General features: G+C 39.2%; 1 protein-coding gene and 1 non-coding gene across 5 annotated transcripts; both read right to left on the bottom strand.

Annotated features, from left to right (window-relative positions):
* On the bottom strand, nt 1-26,063 carry CCAR1 (cell division cycle and apoptosis regulator 1). 4 transcript variants are annotated; one of them, XM_033148985.1, is made up of 26 exons: nt 25,913-26,016; nt 24,767-24,918; nt 24,492-24,612; nt 22,421-22,593; nt 20,824-20,868; nt 18,997-19,029; nt 17,483-17,676; nt 17,237-17,351; nt 16,959-17,151; nt 14,765-14,894; nt 14,370-14,531; nt 12,311-12,536; nt 11,656-11,769; nt 10,172-10,338; nt 9,225-9,435; nt 8,312-8,395; nt 7,531-7,716; nt 6,561-6,752; nt 5,400-5,633; nt 4,607-4,718; nt 4,139-4,221; nt 3,549-3,695; nt 3,022-3,142; nt 2,369-2,554; nt 1,852-2,057; nt 1-536 (listed from the first exon to the last, which is right to left on the bottom strand). In XM_033148985.1, the coding sequence occupies exons 3-26, from the start codon at nt 24,562-24,564 to the stop codon at nt 483-485; spliced, it is 3,441 nt and encodes a 1,146-aa protein (XP_033004876.1). In that variant the 5' UTR covers nt 24,565-24,612; nt 24,767-24,918; nt 25,913-26,016; the 3' UTR covers nt 1-482. The 4 variants fall into 4 exon arrangements, with proteins under 4 accessions (XP_033004876.1, XP_033004875.1, XP_033004878.1 ...); XM_033148984.1 differs by lacking the exon at nt 24,767-24,918 and having other exon boundaries at nt 25,913-26,063; XM_033148987.1 differs by lacking the exon at nt 24,767-24,918 and having other exon boundaries at nt 18,997-19,023; nt 25,913-26,063.
* LOC117047658 lies at nt 10,831-10,894 on the bottom strand. The gene has a single exon (XR_004426724.1). It is a non-coding gene; the product is annotated as a small nucleolar RNA SNORD98 (small nucleolar RNA).
* Nucleotides 26,064-26,187: the final 124 nt, after the last annotated feature.

Raw genomic sequence — 26,187 nt, 5'->3', positions numbered from 1 at the left:
TTCAAGGTTTTCTTTAAAAATCTTTACTTGCAAAATTAAGCAGCATGCTATGATTTATACCCGAATTTAAAAAGGCTAATTAGACTGAAATAAAAACCTAAGAATGGTATTTCTATAAATAATGGGGGGGGGGAGTCTCCACTAGACTTTAAAAGGAAAACATTTGGTAATTAAATACTTGCTACTTTCCATTAAATTGATGAACTTTATTAGCATTCAAACTATAACGAAGTTTGCCCTAAAACATATTTGCAATGCAAAATTATTTTCACTCAAGGAGTGTCTAATAAATTGAGAGCTATGAATTACAAGCAATGCTTTGAAGCAGGCTCGCACATTTATAAAACTTTTTACATCCTTTGCTTGGACTAAGGTATTTATACTACTAAAATCAAACATGCACCACTTTCATACACTCCAGTTTCATGATTTATATTACATTATGTGACACCATATTCCCCACAGCAGCAGCAGCAAGTTTGTCATACATTTGCTCCATTTTCTTTGGATTTCTGATCTTCAATCTTCACAATATCCTGTAGAAAAGGAGGAAATACACTAATGAAGGGTTATATCAACTGAAGCCCTAAGTAATGTATAAATTCATATACAGCATTATTCCCATGCTAATAGCAGGTACTATTTTTTAATCACCTGTCATCAGCCACTGAGTGATTAATAAGCATGGATCTTTGTGTCTTGTGCTTGAAGTGCCAAACTATGACACTATACACTTAAAATGAATACCTGAATACCTAGGAAAACCAGATTTCAATAGTTGCAAATACTAGTGCGATTTCAAACACTACTCTTTTACATAATGTGAAATCACAGGTATTTGCACATTTTTGATATGCTAGGAGACAAAAACCAAACCCACCACTCACTCTTTCTCCCTCTTTCTTTCTTTCCCTCTCCCTCCCACATACACACTTTCAATGCCAGGACTGGCAAGAAAATAATATAACTGAAGCTATATTTCAATTTCTTGAAGTTATTTTGGGTGTTATCTTCCACATGTGTGACAGTATCCATTGGTTCTAAAGGAAATAGATTACAATTGTTCCTCTTGCAATGTGGCTTGACTAAAGAACCACACTCTTTAAGGCTTGTTTTTTGATGGAAGGGAGTATTCATTATATAAACATATGAAGAGCCCTGCTGGATCAGGTCACAGTCCAGCATCTTATTTGCACATTGACCAACCAGATGCCTATGGAAAATCTAAAAGCAAGATCTGAGTACAATAGCACTCTCTCCACTTCTGATTCCCAGCAGTTAGAATTCGGAGGCATACTGCCTCTTAAGAGTGGAGGGGAACATAAGCCATCAACTGCTCTATTTTCCATGCATTTTTCTAATCCTTGTTTAAAGTCATCTGAGTTGGTGGCCATCACCACCTCTTGGGGAAGAGAGTTCCATGCCCTGTGTGAAGTACTTTCTGAAGAAGTGTGCATGCACACGAAAGCTCATACCAAGGACAAACTTAGTTGGTCTCTAAGGTGCTACTGGAAGGATTTTTTATTTTTTTATTTTACTTTCTTTGTGTTTGGCTTTGTTAGAACCCAAGAGTTCTAATATTATGACAGGGAGAAGAAAAAAAACTTCTCCCGACCCAGTTTTTCCATGCAATGCCTAATCTTATACACCTCTTTCACAGGGATGGGGAACCTCAGGCCCAGGATCCAAATACAGTCCTCTGTGTGGCCTTCATGACACCCTCCATGCCACAGCACCTCCATGGTTAGGCAAAGTTTAATAAAGTGCAGTTTGTCTGGTTGCACAAGCAGGCCTCGCTGTGCACACGCAACAGATTAGTGGAATCCCAACCAGAATTAGAAAAACCTTTACCTTTTTAAGAACGCTGTGTATTTCATCCATAACTGTAGCCAAACTTTTGATTGTCTTATTCAGCTGCCCCTCAAACTGCAAATTTGTATCTTCTGATGCCTTCAAATTCTCTTGTAGCTGGCCAGCATCTTTTTTTACTTCTTTAAGTTCTGCAGACAGACCTTTATTCGAATTCTCCAAATTCAATATAGTCTTTTCATCTTCATCTGAAACACCCCCAAAAAAGATTTTAAATCACTTAATCTTTCACTTTTGGTTTTTCTATATTCCTTCAAGCATTACAGAACAAACAGTGTTAAAGATGCTATGTACCTAATTATACAGCTGTATCACCTAGCAGAGCTAGTAATGTGATTTGGTAAGATGTGTCCTCTTTATTCAGGCCAGAAGATATGAGTATTCATACACTCCACCCAAATCATAGGCATTTTAATTGTTCGGCTTTAAAGTATTTTTCAGTTTTAATAATAAACCTTTCTGAATGTGTGAAGCAATAATTCAAAGCTCACTCTCCCACCTGTCTTTTCTTCTAGTGACTGAAGCTTTTGTTCCATCTCAGCTCGGGCTTTTTCACTCTTCTCTAGTTTCTGCAAGAGACTCCCTACATCCACCATAGCTCCATTGTAAACAATGAGGCCAACATTTTCTTCTGAGCTTCTTGGTTCTTGTTTTATAGCAGGTGATGGTAGCAGCAGCCTGTTTCCTAAGGGGGGTTAAGAAATATCATTAAAATCAACATCACCACCAAACATGTCTGGTGTGTTTCAAGACTCCTACAGTAGAAAATTACCACCATTCTACGTTTTCTCAAGAATTCCAGTGCACTCGCATATTCCAAGAGTGAAACAAATGTTTCCCTACCCCACACCCTCAGTCCCAACATAAGGAGTAAAATTTCCACTCAAAATTTAACTTTCAGATTGTCCATAGTGTTGAGATCGTCATGTTGGCAAAATATGGAAAAAACAGGATGGGATCCAAATGTGCCATGTGCAAGCACACAGGGATTTCTGCTCATTCAAAATGGTCCCCTCTCTGAATTTCACTGCTGCAGCCTTTACTACCTACCACACTGAAGAAAGAGTACATGCTATTAAAGTGACACAGGTAGAAGATATTTCAACATACATAATGGTTGACATGTCTTCATAGCTAACAAAATTGTGTCACCTAGCATTTCTTCCTGTGGAGTTTCAATTTCTTCTTGATTTTCTTCATCTTTTGAAGTATCTGTCAGTTTTCTATAAAAGCAAGATTCACGAAGCACCACCTTATTAAGCAGCTTCTTAACCTAAGATAGCAAGAAATCAAATTCACATTAATGGTTTGCTCAACAAAGGCATGATTCTCATGCATAATATAAGCAATACATTTTTACAATATAAATGCCTTAAAAGGGCAAAAAAATCAAATCTCAAAGCTTGAAATATTTTACAGCAATAGAGTAATTTTACGTAAATTCTTGACAATATAATTCTTCTGTATGCATGTGGACTTTGATCATTTATCATTTTTTAAATCATGAGCACCCCCTTGTTTCCTCCCTTTTCTCTAGCAAAGAAAATACAGATGTATTAAAAAGTGACTGGACAAGTCTTATTTCTCTTTATTATACTGCAGTTAATCAGAGAGAAAAAAAACCTGAGCGCTGCAAGGCCTTCCCTTTTCTTCATTCCCATAAAGCTTTAGCAACACACCTGAGCTCGTGAGAGATGCAGTCCAAGTGTGTACAGTATCTCTTCCAAATCCTTTTCTAGAAGGTATCCACAATGGCATTGATCAAAATAAACGAAAGCCATCAGAAGATCGCGGTTAACAGTTATCATCTGTGTTTTGTCTCTTTCCTAAAAAAAACAAACCCACATTTTATAACAATAAGGCTTTCCCCCCTTTTTATTATCCATTAGTTATTTCAGTATTAGAAAATATGTTAAGTACAGCTTCCTTAAAGGCATGTGCATATATACAAATTTTCTAAAGCACTACAACACTAAACACTTTCATAGATGGTTATACAATTTATGAGGACAAGAGATAGGAGCAGCAGGATCTGACAAAAGTTGTTTCCAGAAGTTAGTTCTCACACTGATTACAGGTCAGAGCTACTAGTATATTACATAATATGGAGAGTTTTCACCTCAACTGATTTTTGACACTATCTCCAGTAAACAAACCTGTCAGGAAACAGAACTTAAGACTGATGAAGACAGTTTTGGCAGACAGGCTATTCCTTCCCAGTTCTCTAGCATCTTCATCGATTCAGTTAGCAACTCACAGCACTAAATACCTTATCTTTAGAAGCTCTCTCTTTGCAATGCCGGTTCCCCTCTCTTCTGTCATCTCGTCTGTTCATTTCCTCATCATCCCTATCTATGGAAACAAACATTACCTTCAGCATATTCATAATACGTTAGCGCTTTATACTGCTATTATGCATATCTTAGAATGAAGATGCACACAGCTCATGTGATGCTAAGGGCATCTTACAACATAGAAAAAAACAGCAGAAGTTCTGTTAACACGCATGTGCCAAAGATATTATTTCTCTTCTGAACCACTTTGGTTCAATAATCTTAAGCAATAATTGTAGTTTTATAGATTGGATTTTCACATCAAAAGGTACAGAAGTATTGTACACATTCTGTTACTCACTGCAAATTCACTAGTGTAAATCAACACACATAATTGAGGGCTCTACAGTTTTGCCCTTGTCTGCACCTGCCACCTTTTAATTAGAGTAATCATGCCCATATACCATCATCTTCATCCTCAGCATCCTCTGCTTCCATTGGATCGTATTCTTCCTGGTTATTGTCATCTTCCATTTCATCTTCATCTTTAGCATCATCCTTCCTCTTATCTTCTCTCTGTAATTAGTTCACAAATATTAACACAATCCAATGATTGGCAGTAGTAATTGAAAAACCTTCAAACCACACAAATTGGGTGTGATATCCAACTGTGTCTGCCCGACTGGGTAATCCGTTTCTGCTTATGTAATGTGAGTATCCCTTCTTCGCCTCTACCCTGTTCTCCCTTGTATATCTCTAAATCCACTCTAGAAGAACCCTCAGCCCTCTGGAGCAGATTCTGGAGTGCCCAGAGAGAAGAGGAAGGGGGAGTCCATTCATAAAACACTGGATCTCACCTTTGGTGCAAAAGGTTCTAAAACAAATCACAGAGATCTGGGATTCAATCCCATTCCCCTAGCAAGAGGACTTGAAAACGGATGATGATATTGCTTACGTTTCTGCATTTCCTATTTGCCCTGAAGAGTGAACCAACAGCCAGAAAACTATTAAGCTGAAGCAGTGCTCCAGTTGTTGTCATTGTCTGGGGGTAGGGGAGAATTTATTTTTTCATATAACAATTTGAACTCCTTGTAATGGGAAGAAATCAGTTATAGAATTCCTATCAGGCAAGATCTGATAAAATTAACCAGCATGAGAAATAAAATTAAAACTGATGAAATTTAGTAACAAGCCCTTCCTCCACAAACCGTTCTTAATCAATCAGCTGATTAGTTCTTTCTTCTAATGGCCACTAACCTTCCTGTCATCCCTCTCATCTTTTCTTTCTCTCTCATCTCCAGATTTTCTTCTTTTAGGCTTTGGGTCATCATTTTCATCATCTCGTTCTTCCTTTTTCTCTTTCTTCTCATCTTTTTTGTTCTTTTTATCTTTTTTATCTTCCTTATCTGGAAGCGACAAGAGGGATCTGTATATTCGGACACCAAAGTCCCTTTGAAGCATTTCATTGAAAAGTTCAGCAAATAATGAAACCTGCACAGGAAGCGACAAACTAGAATTAACAAAGCACCGAAACAGAATTACAAACAGTATGCTCGCATAATCTTGTTAAAATGTAATTAACTCTGCTTGTACTTTCATGCATTTCATTTCCTTCTACCTCACTGTGTACTATGCCCCATCCTCAATATACCTACAACCCAGGATAACACCTTATACATCTGAAAAAATGGACTATTGTCCATTAAATAAATTAGTCTTTAACATGCCACAAGACTTTTTGCTGGTTTTGCTAGAAGTGATTAACACCTGAGAAAAGTTACATAATATTCAACTCCAATATAAACAATAATATCAAAAATCCTGTTCATTAAAAGAATGCAGAAATAAAAAATTAATCTGGCACTTGAAATTCTGCAGTTTTATGATATTTTCTTTTGCTTAAACAAAATTCTAGTGAGGAAATTCACCATATCATTTTACAGAAAGGCAGGCTGAAGTTACAAAATAAGGAGTTGGCCAGCTATATCCCCTGATCCCATGGCAAAGTTCAACTCTCTTATAAAGCAGGCCCCACTTGAAGATCACCAAGCCACTGCATGTATGGTGCCAGGCTACAGTAGAAGAGAGGGATAAAATTGTCATAATTTATTTACTGTAACAGGAGCACAGAAGTCTAGCTTGGTGCAAATCCAATTCAAATGAATGGAGGTTTCACAGCTGTACAGCTGGTAAACAGTGTCCTTTTTTCTTAATCTGACATAAGTAATTGAGCTGGTCCTGTCTCATCACGGAACCAAGATGGGGCATAAAACTAAAAGCTTGAAGCCAGAGAGGCTGCACTCTTTAGAGAACAGGGGCACCTTAATTAATTGTATCCAATGCTGTGTGATCAGAAGGGTGATCACACAAGCAGTTATTCAGAAATAGTGAGGGGAGAAAGTTAGGTGAAGAGATGACCTCAAAAGAATGCTCTTTGTTATCCTCCAGCCTATAATCCAGAAGAACGCTAAGAGACATAATACTGCAGTCAAACTTTCCGCTTTTGGCTGCCCAGTTAGGATGCACAATGATTGCTGGCTCATCAGGCAAGATGTATCGCCTCTCTCGACGCTGGCGTTCCACTTCCTCTAAGCGTTTCCTTTCTTCTTCCTAAAGATTTGAAAAAAGTAATTTGGAGTGGAATCTTCAGAGTATGAACTTTAAATATTTACTTCTTGAGGGGAGTGAAAAGGCAGGGGGAGTGAGGAGAGCCACATACTCAGTTGTTTTACTGGACACTCCTGTTCCCTTCCCCTATGTGAATGTTATATGCATGCTAGCTGGGGCACTCCATGACAGAACCTGGAGAGTCAAGCTAGTGTGAGAGTGACTTGGGAGATCCAGGTTCAAATTTTCACTCAGTGATCAAGATCCCCAGGTCAATTTCTCTTACCCTAAGAGAGCTAAGAATAAGGAGATGAGAGATTATGTATCCTGCATTTGAGGAAAAGGAGAGCATACTTCTCCTCTACAAAGCGAAGGCCTAACCAACACTATGATGTGGCTGGAAATTTATTTAACCCTAATGTAACTTAACAAGCCCTGTTATTTAGTGTTCTTAGCATTAGTAATGTTTGTTGCAACAAGGAAGATGCACATGTAAACAGAGATGTAGACTGGCTTAGCAGCTCCTTCCCATGCTACCACCACCTTCCCTCAGGGGCTAGGTAACACTGGAGACAAGATCTTGTAGCTTTTGGATTGGTATGGCAAGAAGTTATGAGAAAGCAGCCCCCCACCACTACAGTATGCATGCATAAGATCAGTCCTTACTCTCATTATGAAGATCTTCCTATCACACACAAACACACCTGAAGTTCAGTTTAATAATGAACTAAACATTTACTAGTGAACATTTTCTACCTAAGTAAATCCACTAGACTTCTACCTCTTTGTCATCTTCAGATTTCCTCTCTTCCTCCTCTTCATCTTCCTTTTCAGACTTCTCCAATTCTTTCTGTTCTTCCTTCTGCTCTTCCACTTTGAGTTGCTTTGTTAGTCGGGCTATCAGCTGGGATTTCAAGCCCTTTGAGCTAAGAGTTCGGCTTTCTAATTCTTTGCGTAAGTCATTAACCTAGTTGATAAATATTACAGTGAGCATTCAATTCACAATTTATATAATCAAACCTATTCAGAGACAAGCACATCTCAAATCACTGAAATATAAGGCAAGCAAAACTTGGCAAAAATCACAAAGCTTCATTTTTTTAAAATTAATGATACATTTGCCCCAATATAACAAACAACAACAACAACAACTTATTATTTATTCCCCAGCCACTCTGGGTGGCTTCCAACAGAATGTTAAAATACAATAATCTATTAAACATTAAAAGCTTCCATAAACAGGGCTGCTTTCAGATGTCTTCTAAAAGTCTGGTAGTTGGTTCCCACCATCTGGTGGGAGGGTGTTCCACAGGGCAGGTGCCAATACTGAGAAGGCCCTCGGCACTGGATCTCAGTGTCCGGGCAGAACGATGGGGGTGGAGATGCTCCTTCAGGTATACTGAATGTGTATCAGTGATTTTCAAAGATTTCACTCATTTAAAAAGATCAAAGCAACACAAATTCTCAATAACTGTACTACCTTCAGAAAAGAAACAATACTGCAATATTTACTAGACTTTGTAATGTAATGTAAACATCCTGAAGTCTTCAGCTATGGTTACCTTCATTGCCTTTGGGTCAAGTTTGGACCAATGAGTAGGAGTAGAAATCTCTTTTGCTTCCCCATCATCCTTCTCCTCTTCATCCTAAAAAATGAAATAAAGTCATCATCCTTCAGAAAGCTTCAAAATGAATATGTTTCTTTCTTAAATTCTGCAGCTGACCTGGGCAAGGCCACAACTGTTTCATCAGACAGTCTTCTCCTAAAGTTACCATTTCAACAAAGCCACATACACACATTCTACTAGTTTATAACAGTGCCTCTCTCATCAGCCAATAAGAGCCATCTCTGTGAAACACAAAAGGGTGATAAAGAACAACAACACAAAGATCATCGGGGACACACAGACACTGCTGGTCACCACCAACCACACAGTGTGTGATATCCCCCAATTTTCAAACCACCCAAAACACTCCTCATTTTGTTAGACCTTTTTACATTTACCAAGTTGCCAATCAGCCAGATAAGATTCTTTTAGGCTATGTTATTTCAATGTCTTGCCTATTTCAAAGTACCATTATTAATATTATTTTTTAAAAGGCTAACACATGGGAGAAAAAATAAAAGGGTTTTTTTTTGTAGAACGGCAAAATGCTTAACACAACTTTTAAAGCTGAAATCTTAACTCAATAACTGGTCCCAGATTCCAGCAACTAGTTCTAAGATTACAAAGATTTGTGCATGGAGTGCACAGCTTAAATTCCACTTGTTGCATCAGTATACACTTAAGTTGGTACACTAGTTGTAATTAAACACAAGTAAGTTCTACACTGCTGAAAGCTGGTTTACCAGTCATTGTTACCAATTATGTTCCTCCTAGGTATGTTTGCGGTGTAGCATGTGGTGTGCATTTTGTGCCTGTGTTCCTGCGCCTGTGAGAAGCAGAAATAGAAAAAGGGATTAGCGTTCAGTGCCTGTTCTCCATCAGCCTCCTTGCGTTCACCCTGAAGCTTCTCGACCAGCTGCTGCTTGTATCCTCGGGAGAGGGTTTCCCACTCTGAGCGGGTGGGAAGGCAATGCCAAACATCCGGGAAAAATAAAACCACTGTCTCCACATGAGCTGGAACCGTACGCCCCTTGTGGGTCTCCTCAGGGCGATGGTAGCGAATCTCTGCAAAACGGTACCTGTTGCAAGGGAAGAAGCATGTTGGAAAAAAAATTCTACAATACATTTTACAGAGCCTAGATCACTGTAGCACATCAAGTAAAGCAACTTTGCTGCGACAACCTGAATTTTTTCTAAAGAAAAAAAATATGAAAGCCATATGTTCTCTTTGAAAAACTTGTGTACAACGCATTTTAAGACATCTGCTAGGGAATAAATTTAATACTAAAAAAGCTGAAGGCAATTATTTTTGCACTTGGCACTAAAATGTGCCATTTCATCTGACTCGGGAGGAAATAAAAGATAAAAGTTAAATTCTTCTTTTTTTGTATTTATTGTGTGGAAGGTGCTTGTTCACAAAGCGATTGACAGCTGATTAACACAAGTAGTAAATCAACCAAGAGAAAATATGGCTACCCCAAACATCTAATTATTTATAAACACGAGAATAATGAAATGAAGTTTCCTTGGCGATCTCCTCCAGCTATGCGTGAAATGAAAGAATATTTTAACATACAAGCATTGCAAAGTTCAAACAACAAATAAAACACATTATTTAAAGTTCATCGTTCTTCAAACCTTTTGGCACCAAAATCACATTTGCGTTGTCAACTAGGATATCACTTTGAGTAGTTTGCCTGCACAGCTACTACCAGCTGCTGATGAAGAAGTGGTTGATTTTGCCCAAATCATTTTCATGAGGATTTTAAGCATGCTGCTATTTCATCAAAATGTTTTTAAGAACGTAGTACTTACCATTGTGTGCATACACTTAAATCAATCCCTGTTAGAGCCCTGCAACAACGGATGGCAGTTTTAATCAGCACAGATGGGTCCTTCTCCGGCTCAGGTCCATCCAGTGAGGGAGACCAGTGTCCACCAATAGCCATGGCTTCATCTTTACCTTTCATACCCACTAAAAACTAGAGCAGAAAAGGCTACTTAGCACTTTCCTTCCAAGAAAAAAAAGATTATCCAAACTGCAAAAAAGGGTAGAATCCTATGCTGCAATGATTTCTGACTGTTCAACTGGAATTCCCTTTCTTCTTCTGAATGCCCTACAGCAGGCTTCCTCAACCTCGGCCCTCCACAGGTTTTTGGCCTACAACTCCCATGATCCCTAGCTAGCAGGACCAGTGGTCAGGGATGATGGGAATTGTAGTCTCAAAACATCTGGAGGGTCGAAATTAAGGAAGCTTGCCCTACAGTCTCCCAACACCCTGGAGAGTGATGAAGTCCATTCTGCATTGGATACAACCCATTAAAATTACACATACCTGTTTGTCAGTTTACATGCCATCACAAGCAGTTATCCCTAATCTGCAATAACGACAGCACAATTCTATACATGTCTACCATGGGCATAATCCCAGGTAAGTGAATATAGTTTTGCAGCCTAAGTCTTGCTCAAGAATGAGTTCAGCTTCTTTTTTTCCACAGCGCATTTCAGTAATGGAATAGGTTTAAACATCATTACTCATTCATTCTGCAAGACTTCAGAACAGTTTGTCATCATATAAAAATGCTTTAAACAATAGATTAAAATAATATTCTGTACTGTAAAATCAGGGGCTTATAGAATTGTATAAACATTCATTGACATAACCTTGAGAGTTTAACAGTATTTTAGCCAGAAACATAAGAAGGCATTTTCTTGGAAGTAGGTTCCAATGAATAAAAGGAGAACTTGATTCACAGTAAATATGCATGTGATTATACTGATGGTTTCACAATGTCTATGGGGGGGGGGGAACCCACAACATTTCTCTCAAAGAGAAAATGTTATTTGCTTTCAAGACGCAAAAACCACCTTACTAGTTTGGATCTAAAGATTCTGCTGTGTGAACAAAGTCTCACGGAAGATCCAGAGCAGTTTGGGAGCAGGGGGAATTGGCGATAACCTTCTCTCCTCCTACTCATGCACAAGGAAAGGGCTTTTTCCAATGCAACAGATCTAAGTCCATTTTTAAAAACGAAACTAGTCCTGTGAATGGGTTGGAAGCACCACATGCTTCAGCAGTGCTGAAAGCAAAAAACATGCAAATAATTTGGATGGGAGACTACAGGGGGCCTCCTGTAATAATAATATATAAAACACATTTCAAAAGTAATTATTTGTGTCCATATAGGAATTCTATGTTCCTAACATAAAGAAAACTATGTGGAAAGCTTGTACCTGCATCAATTTTCCAGCAAAATTTTTAAGTTTATGTTTGTTTGCTAGAAATGCATATTTTTACCTTTATGAGTCTAGCAGGATGTTGAAAACCATCCCGAAGCTCTTGTGGATCTTCAGCAAGAGCACATGATTTGTGATAGAGATCTTCCATGCTAGGACTGGCCATGAGCATCACCTGTTAAAGTAATATGACAAAAAAAAGACAAGACAATGTAACAAAGCTATGATTCAAAGCTTGGTATCTTACACTTAACTGCTAAACTAAATAGGACTAGAATAATGCAAAGTCAAAAAAGATACACCTATTTTGAAGGGTTAAATATCCAAAAATCTCAATGAAATCATCACTTGATTTTAAATTTCTAACAGCATCTAACATGCCCAAAGCACAAAATAAAACTTGTCTAAATTAGCAAGTAGCCTGCAGATCCAAAGCTTCTTGAATTGCTACATACAGTTCATTACAATCTTGCAAAGATTTTATGCACACACAACATGAATCAAGGGCCTAACTAAAGAATCCCTGGAAAGATGTCACCCACTCTGGAAAAAAATAGTTGAAACCGAATCTGGTCCAACTGAGCTTACTGTTCAGTCAAGATTTGCGACGAAGGTAACATCATTGAAAACCTATGCACAGAAGACAATGGGAATCCCTTCAAAGTAGCATTTCCAAACATTTCTATGCAAGCAGGAATGATTTAGGTTAGACATACCTTTGCACTGTAAAGATGGTCAGCATCTGGTGGATCCAGTACAGAAGTGTTCTTATCCAAAGGATCTACCTCTCTATGCATTACATAGAAATTGCAGTAGTTGCCTAGCTGAAATGGTCTTGACATAGGAAATGCATCCACCCAAGTAAACTGAGCATCAAAGAAGTCACTTGGGATGTACAAGTTCTGATATCGTCGTCTCAGTTCCATCATATCACAGCTAAGGCTTTAAACAGTAAGAAAATATATTTTACAACAATAAAAAGAGCTGGGGCTTAAAAACAAATTTGTAGCAAGTTGTAGAATGAGAACTGAGCTCAAACATTCTTTTTATACTTTTGCTTCTACTTTTGACATTACTGAAAAGCAGCTCCATTTTGTGTGTGGATTTTACTGCTCCTTGTAGTATTGTCTGTTTTTCATCTAAGTCGTCAATTCTAATTGTTTATATAGAGCTGTGTGGAACAAGCAAACAAAACAAAGGCTGGTTTTTAAGGCTCTGGGAAACTGCCATCACTGAACTAGCACAGTGGGCACAGCTCAGGAAGCTCCCAAGCCTTGGGAGCAAAGGAGTGGGACAATCTCCTGCGCATATGACTGGCAAGAGCTCAGCTCTAGCCCACCTTATTACAGTCACAAGGTTTTGTGGTTGGGTGGAAGAGCAAATGCTGAAGTTGTATATGGAAAGGAACTCTGCATAAGCTTTAGTTTGTTCATGTCAGGGAACTTCCTCAGTTTGATCATACATGCTCAGGGATTGCAGAGCTCATAGGAACATACGACGAGGCTGCTGGATCAGGCTAATGGCCCATCTAGTCCAGACTATCTAAGTCAACCAAATGCCTTTGGGAAACCAGGGAGCAGAACATGAGTGCAAGAGCACTCTCTGCTCCTGTGGTTTCCAGCAACTGCTGTTTGGAAAGTTCCTTTTTTTCTCAAGGCCAAAGAGCTTCCCCTGAACTGGGCCCAATGGGCTGCAGGTAGCTGCAACACTGCATAGTTCTTAGAACATCAAAAGCCAGCCTTTGGAGGCTTTCACAGAGCTCAGAGCCGTTAGTGTCCACATCTTGGAAGAAAAAGACAGTAACTTAATTTTGTGTAATTTGTTTTTTTTGCTTGCTGAAACATTCTCTGGAACAGAACATGCAAATTTTGAAACAAAAACCAAGACTCACAAAAGTTTGGTTCAGCCCTTTGTAGAAGCTAAGCTACTTTTTGTCACAGCCATTAAACTTTTATCAAGTATAAGAAATCTCAAAAAAAATGTTTTAATCAGTCAACCAACAAACAAATAAACCCAACCAACACCATTTTTTGTTTTAGGGTAAGTTGCTTCTCTAGAAGCTGTTGAACAGTTAGGCAACTGTCAAGAGTAAATGGAAATCACTACAGTCCAGCCCTGATCAGGCTTTAGCCGAGGTACAGACAGAAGCTCCCTGTTTTATCATGATAATCTGCAAAGTACACTATTAAGGTATATACCCTTAATGTATCATATAATAAGGTACCATAGATCTCAGAATTCTACAGCCTATACCAGTCATGAAAATACTGCATTCCCTTCACATTTTCAAGCCTTTGTTCACCCCTTCAAGGGTTAGAAACACGTTCTTTCAAATTAAAGTTGAGATTCTGAAAGCACTGAATTATGCACCCAACTTGCAACATCTTAAAGATTAGCTAATGCTTTATTGCCAGGTAAACTGTTTCAGCTCTCCATTTTTCAACATATCTTGCTCCAAAATTCCTGCACAATGTCCACAGCCACCTCACAGGCTTGTAAAAATGTGTAATACAAAGAGGGGCATTGTACAGCTGAAAGTTTAAAAAGCACATCTCCTTAATTTGCACACAATATTCTGTCTACAGTGGATGGGGGTGGGTGGAGAAAGAACAACATTCAAGTAAAACTGTGAGTTACATTAAGTAACGTTGAAGTCAACAAAAATGAAGCTATGTTTCAATCCCTTGGGTTTATTTAATGCATGCTTAATTTACGGCAGCAAGATACCTTCCACAGAAAAATATGAAATCGTAATATGACACCAAGACAACATACCAGTCTAATGAGAACTTGGAAAACTGGACCGTGTAACGGGATACAACACGCCGGGCTCTTCGGGGTGATCGTTCCCTCTCTCGCCGAGGTGATCTTTCTCTAGAGCGTTTTCTCTGGGGTGATCTTTCCCGTGACCTACGTCTCTCACGCTCCCTTTCACGACTTAACCATGTGTGAAATATAAATGTCTTGTTTTAGCGTCTATCATTATGAACGCAGAGCTCACATGCCTATAACTCTAGAACCAACAGCAACAAACATCAAAACATACAGAACTTCCATTCTCAAATCATCATTAACAAAACTGAACAGTACTTACATTCAAACTTCAAATACTTAAATTGTTTGCTCTCTCTAATATGTACAGAAAATTGAGAGGAATTTTTGTATCACACCTTCTGTCATCTTTTCTGTTAGCCATGGGGTCTCCTCTGTCATTTCGCCCCGAAAATCTGGGTGGTGGATCTAATCTCCGTGCTGGCTGAGGCTGTGAAACTATTCGAACAGGGGGCTGTAGCAAACCAGCTAGGAGGGGGGGGAAATCCCACAAGTTCTTTAGAATCATATCAGTAAGCAAATTATAACACATAAATGTAGCTTATTTGTTGGAATATCCGTTTTCATGCTTTTTTATGGCATAGAACATTGGCTCATTTGTTTTGCAGAAAAGAATATGGCAATAATAATCAGCTAATAACAATAGGTATAAGCAACATAAGGTTTCTCATATTTAATCCAATGGGCTGCGTTCATTTAACTCTTCAAATTATATAGGCAAGATGATGAATTTTTCTTCCTCAACTCAAGCCTCATCTTACTGGGATATGCAGCTAGTTTCACTTTAACAGAATTCAAGGGGTGGGACACAACTCTGAACAAAATGGTTCTAGAGACCATTATATTGATTGAATGCTTTAAACCTACATTACTCAGAAAATTGTAACATGCTGGAAGATTTTGACTCAACCATTCCGTTTCCAGCAATGTGGGGTGTAAATAAGTGTCCATTTCAACAAAATACTGCTCTTGCTGTTTATTCTGAGGGCCAGTCCTCACTTTGAGACTGTTTGTCCACCACATGCCCCCTGCTTAACACTTCTCGATATCTGATAGGGAAGCAAGCGCACGTAATCAGGCAGTGACTATATGCTGGAGAGTCACTGCTAATCAGTAAGCATCCAGAGAAATGCAGCTTGCCCTCAAGACTTACAGATGTTCACAAGAACATACATGATGGGGGGAAAGGGTCACAACTATTTGCCAAGTAGTCTGAACTGGCCCTGAAATCATCAACAATTTATTATTTCTGTTGCTATACCACCACAATGATTTCCTCATTAAGCACTGTGAGAGGGCAATGCCATAAACTACAACATGTACAACAAATAGAGGTTACTCTCATCAACTGGGCAATCCAGTTCTCTGCAGCAAAGGAAAAGAGGTCTAGATTAGACTCAAGCTGTAGGAAAGAAGACTGAGCAACAGTACTCAAGAAAATGTCTACCAGAGCATATAATAGCATGTAATTGTGCCAGATGTCACACAACGGGATGAGCCTCAGAAATAGTGCAAGCAAATACAAAGTCCACAGAGCAGAAGGAGGCCTAAGAAAGAACATGCAGGCAAAGCAGATTTAAAACAAAACCAAACAAGGTAACTTCTCCTTAGTTCAGATTACTCAAGTAAAGTCCAAAACATCAACAGTTTCTATGTAGACACTAAACAGATTCTCTTGAAGGTTAAGGCTCTATATGAATGACGCCCATCTTTTTTATTTACCTCTTCAGAAAACACAGAACTAGTCAATTTACCAGCCCTAATGCCAACCTATTTTATGCAAGAAGTAACCACAAAGAGATTATGAATGCTGGTGCTACAACTTTTTTAAAGAGGTACCTTGTTCTTAATGGAGGGGCTCTTTTTATTCTTTAGAAGGATGAAGCATGGGATTCTACAGATGATGTTAAAATGCATATATATTATGGATACTAACAGGCAACACAAACAAAGTTTAGACCAGAGCTATAAACAAAATCATAGAATATCCACAGATAACCTTGATTACAAAATATGTGGCTGGGTTCTACATTCCAATGCTATAATAAACCAGTTTAATGTTATGAGAATGTGCTGTGGTGAACGTCAGGTTTATGAGCTACATTCCCACCTTTTGCACACAAGGATTTCTGTTGCAGTTTGCAACAAGACAGTTTCCCATTTCATCTGAATATGGGAATGTGTGGTTTATACATATCATAGTTGGTTAAATGAGAATTGAACCTCGTTAAATAACCATGGTTTGTAAAAACAGTTTTCCGTACTGGGATAAAATTGAAATTGTGGTTACAAACAGCAACTGGAAGCTTTAACAACCATACCCTGCGTGTGTGGGAATACGCAAGCCTGAAGTTCCCATCACAACAAATCATGGTTTGTTCTGACTTCAGAATGCAGCATCTCTCTTGCACTACAGCTACAAGGTAAACTGAAGACCATATAGCCTTGATACTATTCAGTCAGTTACAGTATATTCTTCCACATTTTTTAAAAAAGAAAACATCCAATAAATGTCAAGTATTGAAGAAATACCTTTCTGCTGTGGCTGTTGTAACAAAGGCTGTGGTTGTGTCTGAAGCAAAGGTGTAATAGAAGCCGCTGATATCTGTGCCTGTAACAGCGACTGTGGCTGTGGCTGTGGCTGCACACTGAATGCAGTCTGCTGTGCAATAGGCTGAAGTACAGGTGGAGGAGTCTTGAGTAAAGGCTGGGTTTGAGCCTGGTTCTAATGAGGAGGAAAAGGGAACAACTTGTGAATCAGCTTTACACTAAAAATGCCAACAAGAGTCAGACTGAGTGGCTGTATATACCTGATTTGGTAGAGTCTGAATTCTCTGCGCATTCCATTTGAAAGGCATATTAGGGTTATATGTTGCTTCTACCAAAACTCTGTCTCCTACTTGAGGACTCTTCCCTTTCACAGCACTGTAAAATGAAAAGAGTCGCATGGTTAGATGTCACACTACCGTAATTCTCAATAAACTTCTTTCTCTGTATTATTTCTCATGCATTTTATCAGTACCACCACTTGTCCACTTATGGTAGAATTAAGTAACCTGAGCTGGAAGAATACATCTTCATCCACAAAACCAAATGTGTCATGTAGCTTGGTAACTACTCCAGTAAAGACACGCTGCTTCTGTGGTTGGCTCTGCTGCTGACTTGACCGAGGTGCTGGATAAGAAACGGTTATCTGTGCTGCTGGCTGAGGAGTAGACAGGCTAAGGCTTGTTGGCAGTGCCACAGCTGGCTGCATGCAAAATAAAACACAAAATTATGTAAGCATTGAAATTTTCTAAATAGTATAGCTGAAATAATGATAATAATAATTTGTATTTATTCAATTTATTACCCATTCTTCACCATCAGGTCCCAACAATTTAAAATTCAATATTTAAAATGTTTTTTTTTTAAAATTACATCCACAGGAATAGGGTGGGTTCTGAAAACATGTCTTGGGTGTCAAAGGCCACACGCTCTGGAAAATTATTTTGAACTAAAGTTGCATTGTACAAAGTGCATAAAAACGATACCTTTTTACATTGGGGGAGAAAAAAAACAGATAAACCTTTATTCTTCTCCTATCAAACTGCAGTTGCACAAGCTGGTTCAACCAATATATCAGAAACCCCACCTGCTTATTATGGTAGCCATTTCTTCCAAATCATTTCCTCAAACTGTTGGCTTATTTGTATTTCTATAAAAATAACCTCAAATATGAAAACTGTAAATGTACATCAGAACACAGAAATGCCTTCAAACTAGCACTACTCATGATCTGGAAGCATAGATTGTTTTTCAGTTGCTATGTAATCAAATGTTTTCCAAGAACACTTCCATATTTTGAATTTTGCTTCTATTATTTAATTTGTGTCAATAATCTTTTCGGCAACCTATTCTTTCCTATTCCTTTCCATTGCTATGTTTTGACCTCCCTAAAGTGGTCATGCACATTGAAATATATGTTTAAAACCATTTTCTGAAAGACTAGCACACAGACAAAAATATGAATGAGTATCTTACATTGCTGCAAAATGTTTGAGAATTTTCAAGTGTAACATAGGCTGCCTTGGGGGGGACGACTACTTTTTATGAACATAAAATAATTACTTTCCTGTCCTAAGAAAAGTCTCTTCAAATATCAGTATACTACTTACAGCACAATCCTATGCAGGTTTACTTAGAAGTAAATTTCATCATATTCAACAGAGATTACTTCCTAGTAATTGTGCACAGAATGGCAGCCTAAGTTTCTAGTCTTATGCATTGGTGTAAATATCTAAAAACTTCAACAGACGTCTAAGAGAAAATATGCATTAGAAATACCCCTTCTAATGACATGAAATTAGTATCTCTCTATAACAGTAGAACTACAAGGGCACTTATATTTTGGTTTGGGAGGGGGAGGCAATCATAGGGATAAAGAACACATTGGATTGAACTACCAGTTGTCTGCATTACATGAGACATAATAAAGTTACCATTATGTTTAAAACTTTAAACAAAAGCAGAGCCAACAAGTGCATAGGGAAATTTATTATATAGTGATGAAAGCTTTAATAAAACTAACCTGTGTTAGAAGAGTTTGCTGAGGTTGCTGCAACTTAAAAAATACAAGACCATGAATTAGTTTTTATGCTTTGTGCAAATCCAGCTTCCTCTTTAGCCATATCAAGCTTTGAGAAATAGCTGCAAAATGTTTTCCTGATTGCCTGTACCTGAATTCTAGCACATTATTTATCTATACAATAGCTGCTCTTTATGTAGTTTTGGCCAACACTTGGCTTTCCTCTCTTGCAGAGTAGTCCAAACTCCCCTTGTGCTAGGCTCAGAGGGGATGAATTAGGTGGTGTCCCTCTGCTCAGCAATACTGGTCTTCCACCGGCTGCCACCACCAGGAGGATAGAAGCATCACTTTGCTGCCAGAATGGGTATATGGAAGGAACGGCGTTTCTGTTTGCTGCTCTGGTTCGCCAGAAGTGGCTTAGTCATGCTGGCCACATGACCCGGAAGCTGGCTGCGGACAAATGCTGGCTTCCTCGGCCTAGAGCAAGATGAGTGCACAACCCCAGAGTTGTCCGTGACTGGACCTAATGGTCAAGGGTACCTTTACCTTTTACTAGCATGACCCCCACCAGCAGGAGCCAGCAGAAGGTCCCAAAATGGAGCATTCTGGATGTGGGGTGGGCTGGGCTGGCCCAGCGTATGTTGGATCCTGAGCAGATATCATTACCATTGTGTGATGGCATCAGGCTGTGTCAAGTTCAGGCTCCTGCAGCTATCACCCTACCCCCACAACTTTTGCCCTGGCATGTTAGGGCTGTGGATACAGCAATGGCTCCACAACTCCATAAAACCACACAGGCCAGTGGCTGGGGTTTGGGATTTCCCCTTTTATGTAATACAGGATGATTCAAGACTATAAATGGCAGTGGCAGTGGCAGGGCAAGATCACCATGTATCAACAACAGACGTCTATTGTCCAAAGATGAGTCCTTCAAAGCACATTTCCCAACACTACCAATATAGTTATCCCATCCACAAATTCTAGATTATAATGAGCCTCCATTTTGTGGCCCATTCGGAATTGCCCCAGTGGCTGAGGTTCAGTGGGAAGATGTGATACAAAGGATAAGGGCAAGACCAATCCTCCCCCTTCTTAATATCTGGAACAATATATGAGGGTTGGGGTACATCTACTTCCCTTGTTGCCATACTCAGACCAACTTCTGTCTCCTCATTACTCTTCTCAAAGAACTCAGCAAATGAAGCTTTTTTTTTTTTTACAATATAGATCAGTTTCATCACAGCAGAAAAACAGTTTCCAAGATTCCTTAGTTAAGTCACTACGGTTCTGTAGAGATTCAAATATAAGGGCACAACAATTTGCACACATAGGGTTGCATACCACACTGCATTTGCAGAGATCTGCTCACACAATGAGACTTTCCCTTCCTCTTCCTCTCCCCACATGCCCTCAGAATTTGCTCTGAATTGTCTTCCAACCCTCTGGAGCAGATTCTGAGGTTGTGGGCAGGGAGGCTGAAAGAGATAAGAGGGGAAGGTTGCTGTGCTAGCAGAACAGCAGTGCTGGATACAACCCACTATGAGAAGGTAGCTATTTGGGTGGGGAATATAAGACTTCATTGTTGAATCCCCCACCACGTTATGAGTGTTGGAGGATATGTTAAAGTGAGGCTAAGTTAAGTAGGGAGGTATATTGGGGGATCAATGGTTTTACATGTCATTTAATGTGAACATTTCAATCATTTCTGTACTTAACGACATAAAACTAAAATACATTTTTTGGGCTGTCATCCAGAACTGGAAGACTATGGACCGATTCAGACAGAGCAAATAAGAGACTGACAATATGCACACAAAGAGGTGAACAAACCTGTTGTTGTACACTATAGAGGGTCTGCTGTGGTTGTGAATATTGCTGAAAAACAGAATCAGAATTGATAACTAGACAGTACTCCAAAAAGATATGTCTGTATACTACAATCTCAGAGAAATGTAAATATGGCAAAACCAAACTGTAGAAATAAAGTTTAAGACAAAAAAAAGATGATACTCGCATTTCTATTATTTCATCAGCTGAACAAAACATTATTGTATCTTCTTTGAAAAGCATTTATTTATTTTTTCAAATCAGTCTAGATATTACAACATGAACTAATTTAACATATGCCGAGTACAATCTGCTATGAAATATCCATAAGCAAGCCTTAATGATATGAACAGGAGCTTTGCAAGATCACAACACCCAGTTATGCCAGCTGCTGATTAAATATTCTAGTTCATCAACACATCCCAGTTTGACCTAATTTGTGTTAAACCATAGAGGACAGATATGCTGTAATGATTTTATTAGTGGCAAGCAAAAGGAGCCCTGTATGAACCTTTTCACCCCATGAAGAGTGCCCCCTACTTTTCTGCAATTTTTCACACCACTTTGCAAATATGTGAAGGTCAATTAGGCCAACGCTCCTTCACTCAAATCTAGTTGCAGTTTGCTAGTTATAAAAGAATGTCCACACATTTGCAAATACATCCCATTGAAAACAGTGGCAAGGGCAACATCTGCATACAGATGCAGTTAATCTACACTACATTATCAATAGGACACACATTCTCATCTATATTCTGTTGCAACTGGTCACACATAACTATGAAAGGTGGGGTACAAATTTAATATATAAACAGAACGGGATCAGGACACAAGTAATTGCTTGCCAGTACTGTGCATCAAGAAATCACCAGCATCGTTTGGCTGGGAACATAAGACTAATTGCTTTCGCAACAGGCAAATGTTTCTTCTTTTCCTCAGGAATAAAAGCAATGTGAGGGCTGTGATACTTTCAGTGACATCATCACGTAGCCAAATCCAATCATGTTGCTATAGTGAAGATCATACTGTGAGGAACGAAATTATTTTATAGCAGCAGCATATCATGTTTGAGAGTTTTGTATAAAGCAACTAACAAATAATAATAATAATAACCATGAACATACTTAAGAACTAAGGAAAGCCACTAAGGGGTACATGAATGTGTTTAGGGACTTGCCAAATCCCTTGAAAACCTACTTTTCTCCAAAAAACGTTTTAAGCATTAAAATTTGACGCATCACTAGTTTTTACTCTAGTTTACAGAATTGTGATTTAATGTTTTATTAGCTTTTCCATTACTGAACGTTTCTTTTTTTGGGTACCCATTGTTAGAGAAAGTCACTAACAAGTAACATTTGTCCCTACTAAAAACATTTCCCTATTTCTGAGGGTATGTGATATTTTGAGAACACCAAACAGAGGCTCAGTGTAATGACTACAAGAAAGCCCTAGACATGACAGGCTACATAAAAACTATAACATTCAGTATCTAAACAATAGTGAAGTCATTTTACAAATAAAAATCTCAAAGCAGATTATAAAGTTTATCTGGACCACTGGCTGCACAAAAATGGGAGTCAGCAGATGCAGTTCCATTTACCTGCTGTAATGCGGCTGCTGCGGCTGCAGCTTGCTGTTGTAAAGCAGCTGTCTGACTGAGTTGATAGTTTGTTGGTGTCTGAGTACTGAGGCCTGCTGCTGCTAATGCAGTTTGTTGTGTATATATTGTAGGAGATGCTCCAAGTAAGGATGGTTGCTGAACACCAAGAGCAGCTGAAAATGTAGGATTTAAGCATTAGGACATCTTAGTTTGGAGTGGGTGGGTAGTACAGTCTCATCATGGTCAAACATGGGCTTTAACAGCACTAAGGATTTCCTCCTGTAAGTCAGAGCATGTGGGGAAATGACTCTTCCTTGCACACCAAGATACAGCACATGCACTTTTTATATAGGAGCTGCTGTTCAAATGCAGAAAAGGTTCAACTTTAGTTTAGAGCCAAAGAATATTATAGTTCATATTTACTACATGCAGCTGCACACACAGTTGGCAGGATAGATCCAAAGCAACAAAGCAATGGAGTCTTCAACAACTCACTTTGAACATAAAACTGAGAGCAATAATAAAAACCTAGCCTTAAAGCTAACTTTAAGGTATATTCAGTTATAGGAAATTAAGAATGGAGTATGCTTTATGCCAAGACTTCTTGGAGTGCCAGATCACAGGCCATTTTCAAACCACATTGCAGACTTAATGATCTGATGCTAAATATAGATGAATTCTGGATCTTTTGAAGCCATGGAAGAAACATTTTGAGGAAAATAAACGCAAAACTGGGTGATGTATCAAACTGTAACGTAACCATTTAAAGATACAGTATAATGTGCTACTTAACAATTAACAAAACAGTATGTGATATAAATAATTCTGCATTTATTCAAACAATCGTTACAAAATATATGTAGAATAAAAATGGAGCTGAAAACTGATGCACCATAAGAGTATGTAAGCACCTGCTATTGCCAGCTGATAGATGCAGCAGGGGAGAGGGAAGAAGAGAAACTATAACATGGTAAATAACATGGTATATTAATGGGCTTAGTATCAGCATGTAGGCCTCATCATGATCATGGAAGAGAAGCTGCACATGCTTAGAGGGGAAAGCTCAGAAATAATTATGCAATTAACAATTACATTTCATTTCAGGCCTCACAGTTAAAACTGCTCATTCTCAAATTTTACTGGTAATTCTGTAATTTAGATCTCATTCAATTTTATTTCCATCCTACCTAAAGGCACCAACAGAAAGCACCGTATCATTTGTAAAGTGACCATATATTAGACTAACTCTGATGTGTCCAGCTAAGCATTCTTAGCCTTGAACTTCATACTCCAAACTCTTTTAACACTTACAGAAACTTTGAAAACAGAGTTGGAAAAATACTAGCCGAAGGCCCAAGTCTGTAAAAATTACCAGGTTCTTCCCTTTGAAGCAGCAAAAAACCACCTTGGGAACAAGGAAGAAAACCATGCTACTGAAGAAATGTAGCATTCCTATTTTAATAACTTGCTTGAATGTGGTATATTGCAAAGCATAGTTGGCTCAACAACTAACAAAATATGCTACAGTACTTACTATTCAAGCTAAATCCAGTCTCTGTATAACAGGGGCACCAATATGTTAATACATGATGTATTCAAAGCAAATTTCCTGGCCTTTTCATATAAACACAATGCTACATTTAAGAATTACTGAGTTTTAGGGATGTCACCTAGATAAAATTATTAAATCCACATATATATTTGTATGAAAAATAAATATTACTAAAGAAAAAAGCATACGATCTTTATAATGCATGTGTGTGGCAAAATCTTAGAAGAAGCATTCCTCATCTGTCACATCAGAATAAATTATTCATTTAAGGTGTTTGATGGCATGCATTTTTAATGAACTTATTAAAATTATTTTTTTTAAAAAAAATAGTTCTGCTAATTAAACAGGATCACCTTGTTGGCTGGACAAAGCATTTTAATCAATCCAATTTATCAATTAAAACCTTTTGAACTATTCATTTTATTTTGGTTTCCTCTGACAAAAAGTATGAAACCTTGCAGGATGTCAGATTGAAGCTAAGGCAGTAATTACTGGTTAAAAAGAAATATAAATGCTGACCTGGCTGAGATACTGCAGTGGCTGTAAACTGGGTAGCCCAAGGGGGATTCTTCTGTCCTCCAAACTGAGCCATGGCGAGCGACAAAATTATTTTGCTGTTTTAGTCTTCTACAACTGTGACCTATCAAAATAAATAACTTTATGAAAGCCACACTAACACTTAAATTATTTTAATGCAAGTCTATTCCAGATTAGACAGACTGGTTTTCAACGCAAGATGTGGCAAATAACGTCTTGAGAAAGTAAATTAACAACAGTACAATTATTAAACTAACCTTTGGTTGGGGAGGATTGCACAAAAGTCACAGGCAAATAAACACCTGGATATTGTAAGTAAATGCATAAAGAAACCTGGTTTGTGACAAAAGTTCAATAGGTAGCTGTAACCAAGACTTCTAGAAGCTCATCTCTCAAGGTGTGGATGCATCTGCAACATAATATGGCACCTTACCAACAGCAACGCTATCACTTTGTTCACATAAGTTTAACTGACTTGCAGAGTTTAAAATGGCACCACAGTTAAAGAACAGGTCTTTGCACTGTAAATATCAACGATTGTTAACCTAGGAGAGTCCAGCGACTGGAGCTGCTGCGCGAAAGAGTGTCTGGCAGCAGGGGGGAATGCCAGGTATACTGAAGCACTTAGCCTGAGACAGAAATGGAGACTGCATTCCAAAGCAATATGTATTCGGAGAATAAAGATGAAAAGCAATCTCTTGAAAACGGAAGTTTCCCGAGAAGTTAGCGCGGGAGAGAGAAAAAGCAACGTCCACTAGAAACATGTAGGTAGGCAGACTGAGGTCGCAAACATCTGACAGCCAGCTTAACTGAGCTCAGTCCGACTCGCTTCTTAGCAATCACACGTTCAATTGTCCTGTGTAAACCACTTGCAAAGAAAACCTCACCGGCAGGATGGAAGATATATTCTATTTAATGGGATACGTGGGGGGGGGGGACACAAACAAGGCCTACAAATAAATAACGAGAGAATGCGAGTGGAGGAAATTCACGGAGTGAAACAAAGAAGTAACTATTAGGTGGCTCTCGCGCTTCCCATGAATGCGAGGCACGCGGGGTGGGGGGGCGAAAAGAGGCGGATGGAGGGCGGGCGGGGACACAAACAAGAGGCCTTTGAGGGCGAAACTGCTAACCAGCTCGCTCGCTCTTCCTCCTCCTCCTCAGGTGGAGGGACAGGGGCCCGAGGAGAAAGCAGCGAGGGAGACGCGCCTCCTCCTCCTCTCCCGCAACAACAATGAGGGGCCGAGCCGAGGCCTGCCTGCCGCCCGGGAGAAGAGCCTCCCTCTTTCGCATTGCCCAGCCCGCCCAAGGGCCGCTGTCGGAGACCTCAAGGCTCGTCACTTGTGAAACGGCCAGCCCGGCCTCGACGCCTTTGACGCGCCTCAACCCCGACGACCCTTTACCTGGCGCGGGCCGAATAGGGACTCACAGGGGCCATTTCAAACTCCTCCGGCACATTCCCCACCCCCTCCGACACCCCGCGCACAGATAATCGAGGCACGGCGCATGCGTCGAAGTGAAGCGCGAGCGCGTACGAGTTGGAGGGGGCGATTCACTCGGGCGCCGCGCACCTCGGTGACGTCTCGAAGTGAGATTTCTCCACCCCTCCCTCACACACGTGCTCCGGGAGGATGGGGTCACCGTCTCCAAAACAAGGAAGGGAAGTGACGGCGCGCAT

This window comes from Lacerta agilis, chromosome 5, assembly GCF_009819535.1.
Source record: "Lacerta agilis isolate rLacAgi1 chromosome 5, rLacAgi1.pri, whole genome shotgun sequence".
NCBI lineage: Eukaryota > Metazoa > Chordata > Lepidosauria > Squamata > Lacertidae > Lacerta > Lacerta agilis.
Note: the sequence above shows the minus strand (reverse complement) of the source record. Positions and strands in the feature narration are given on the sequence as shown.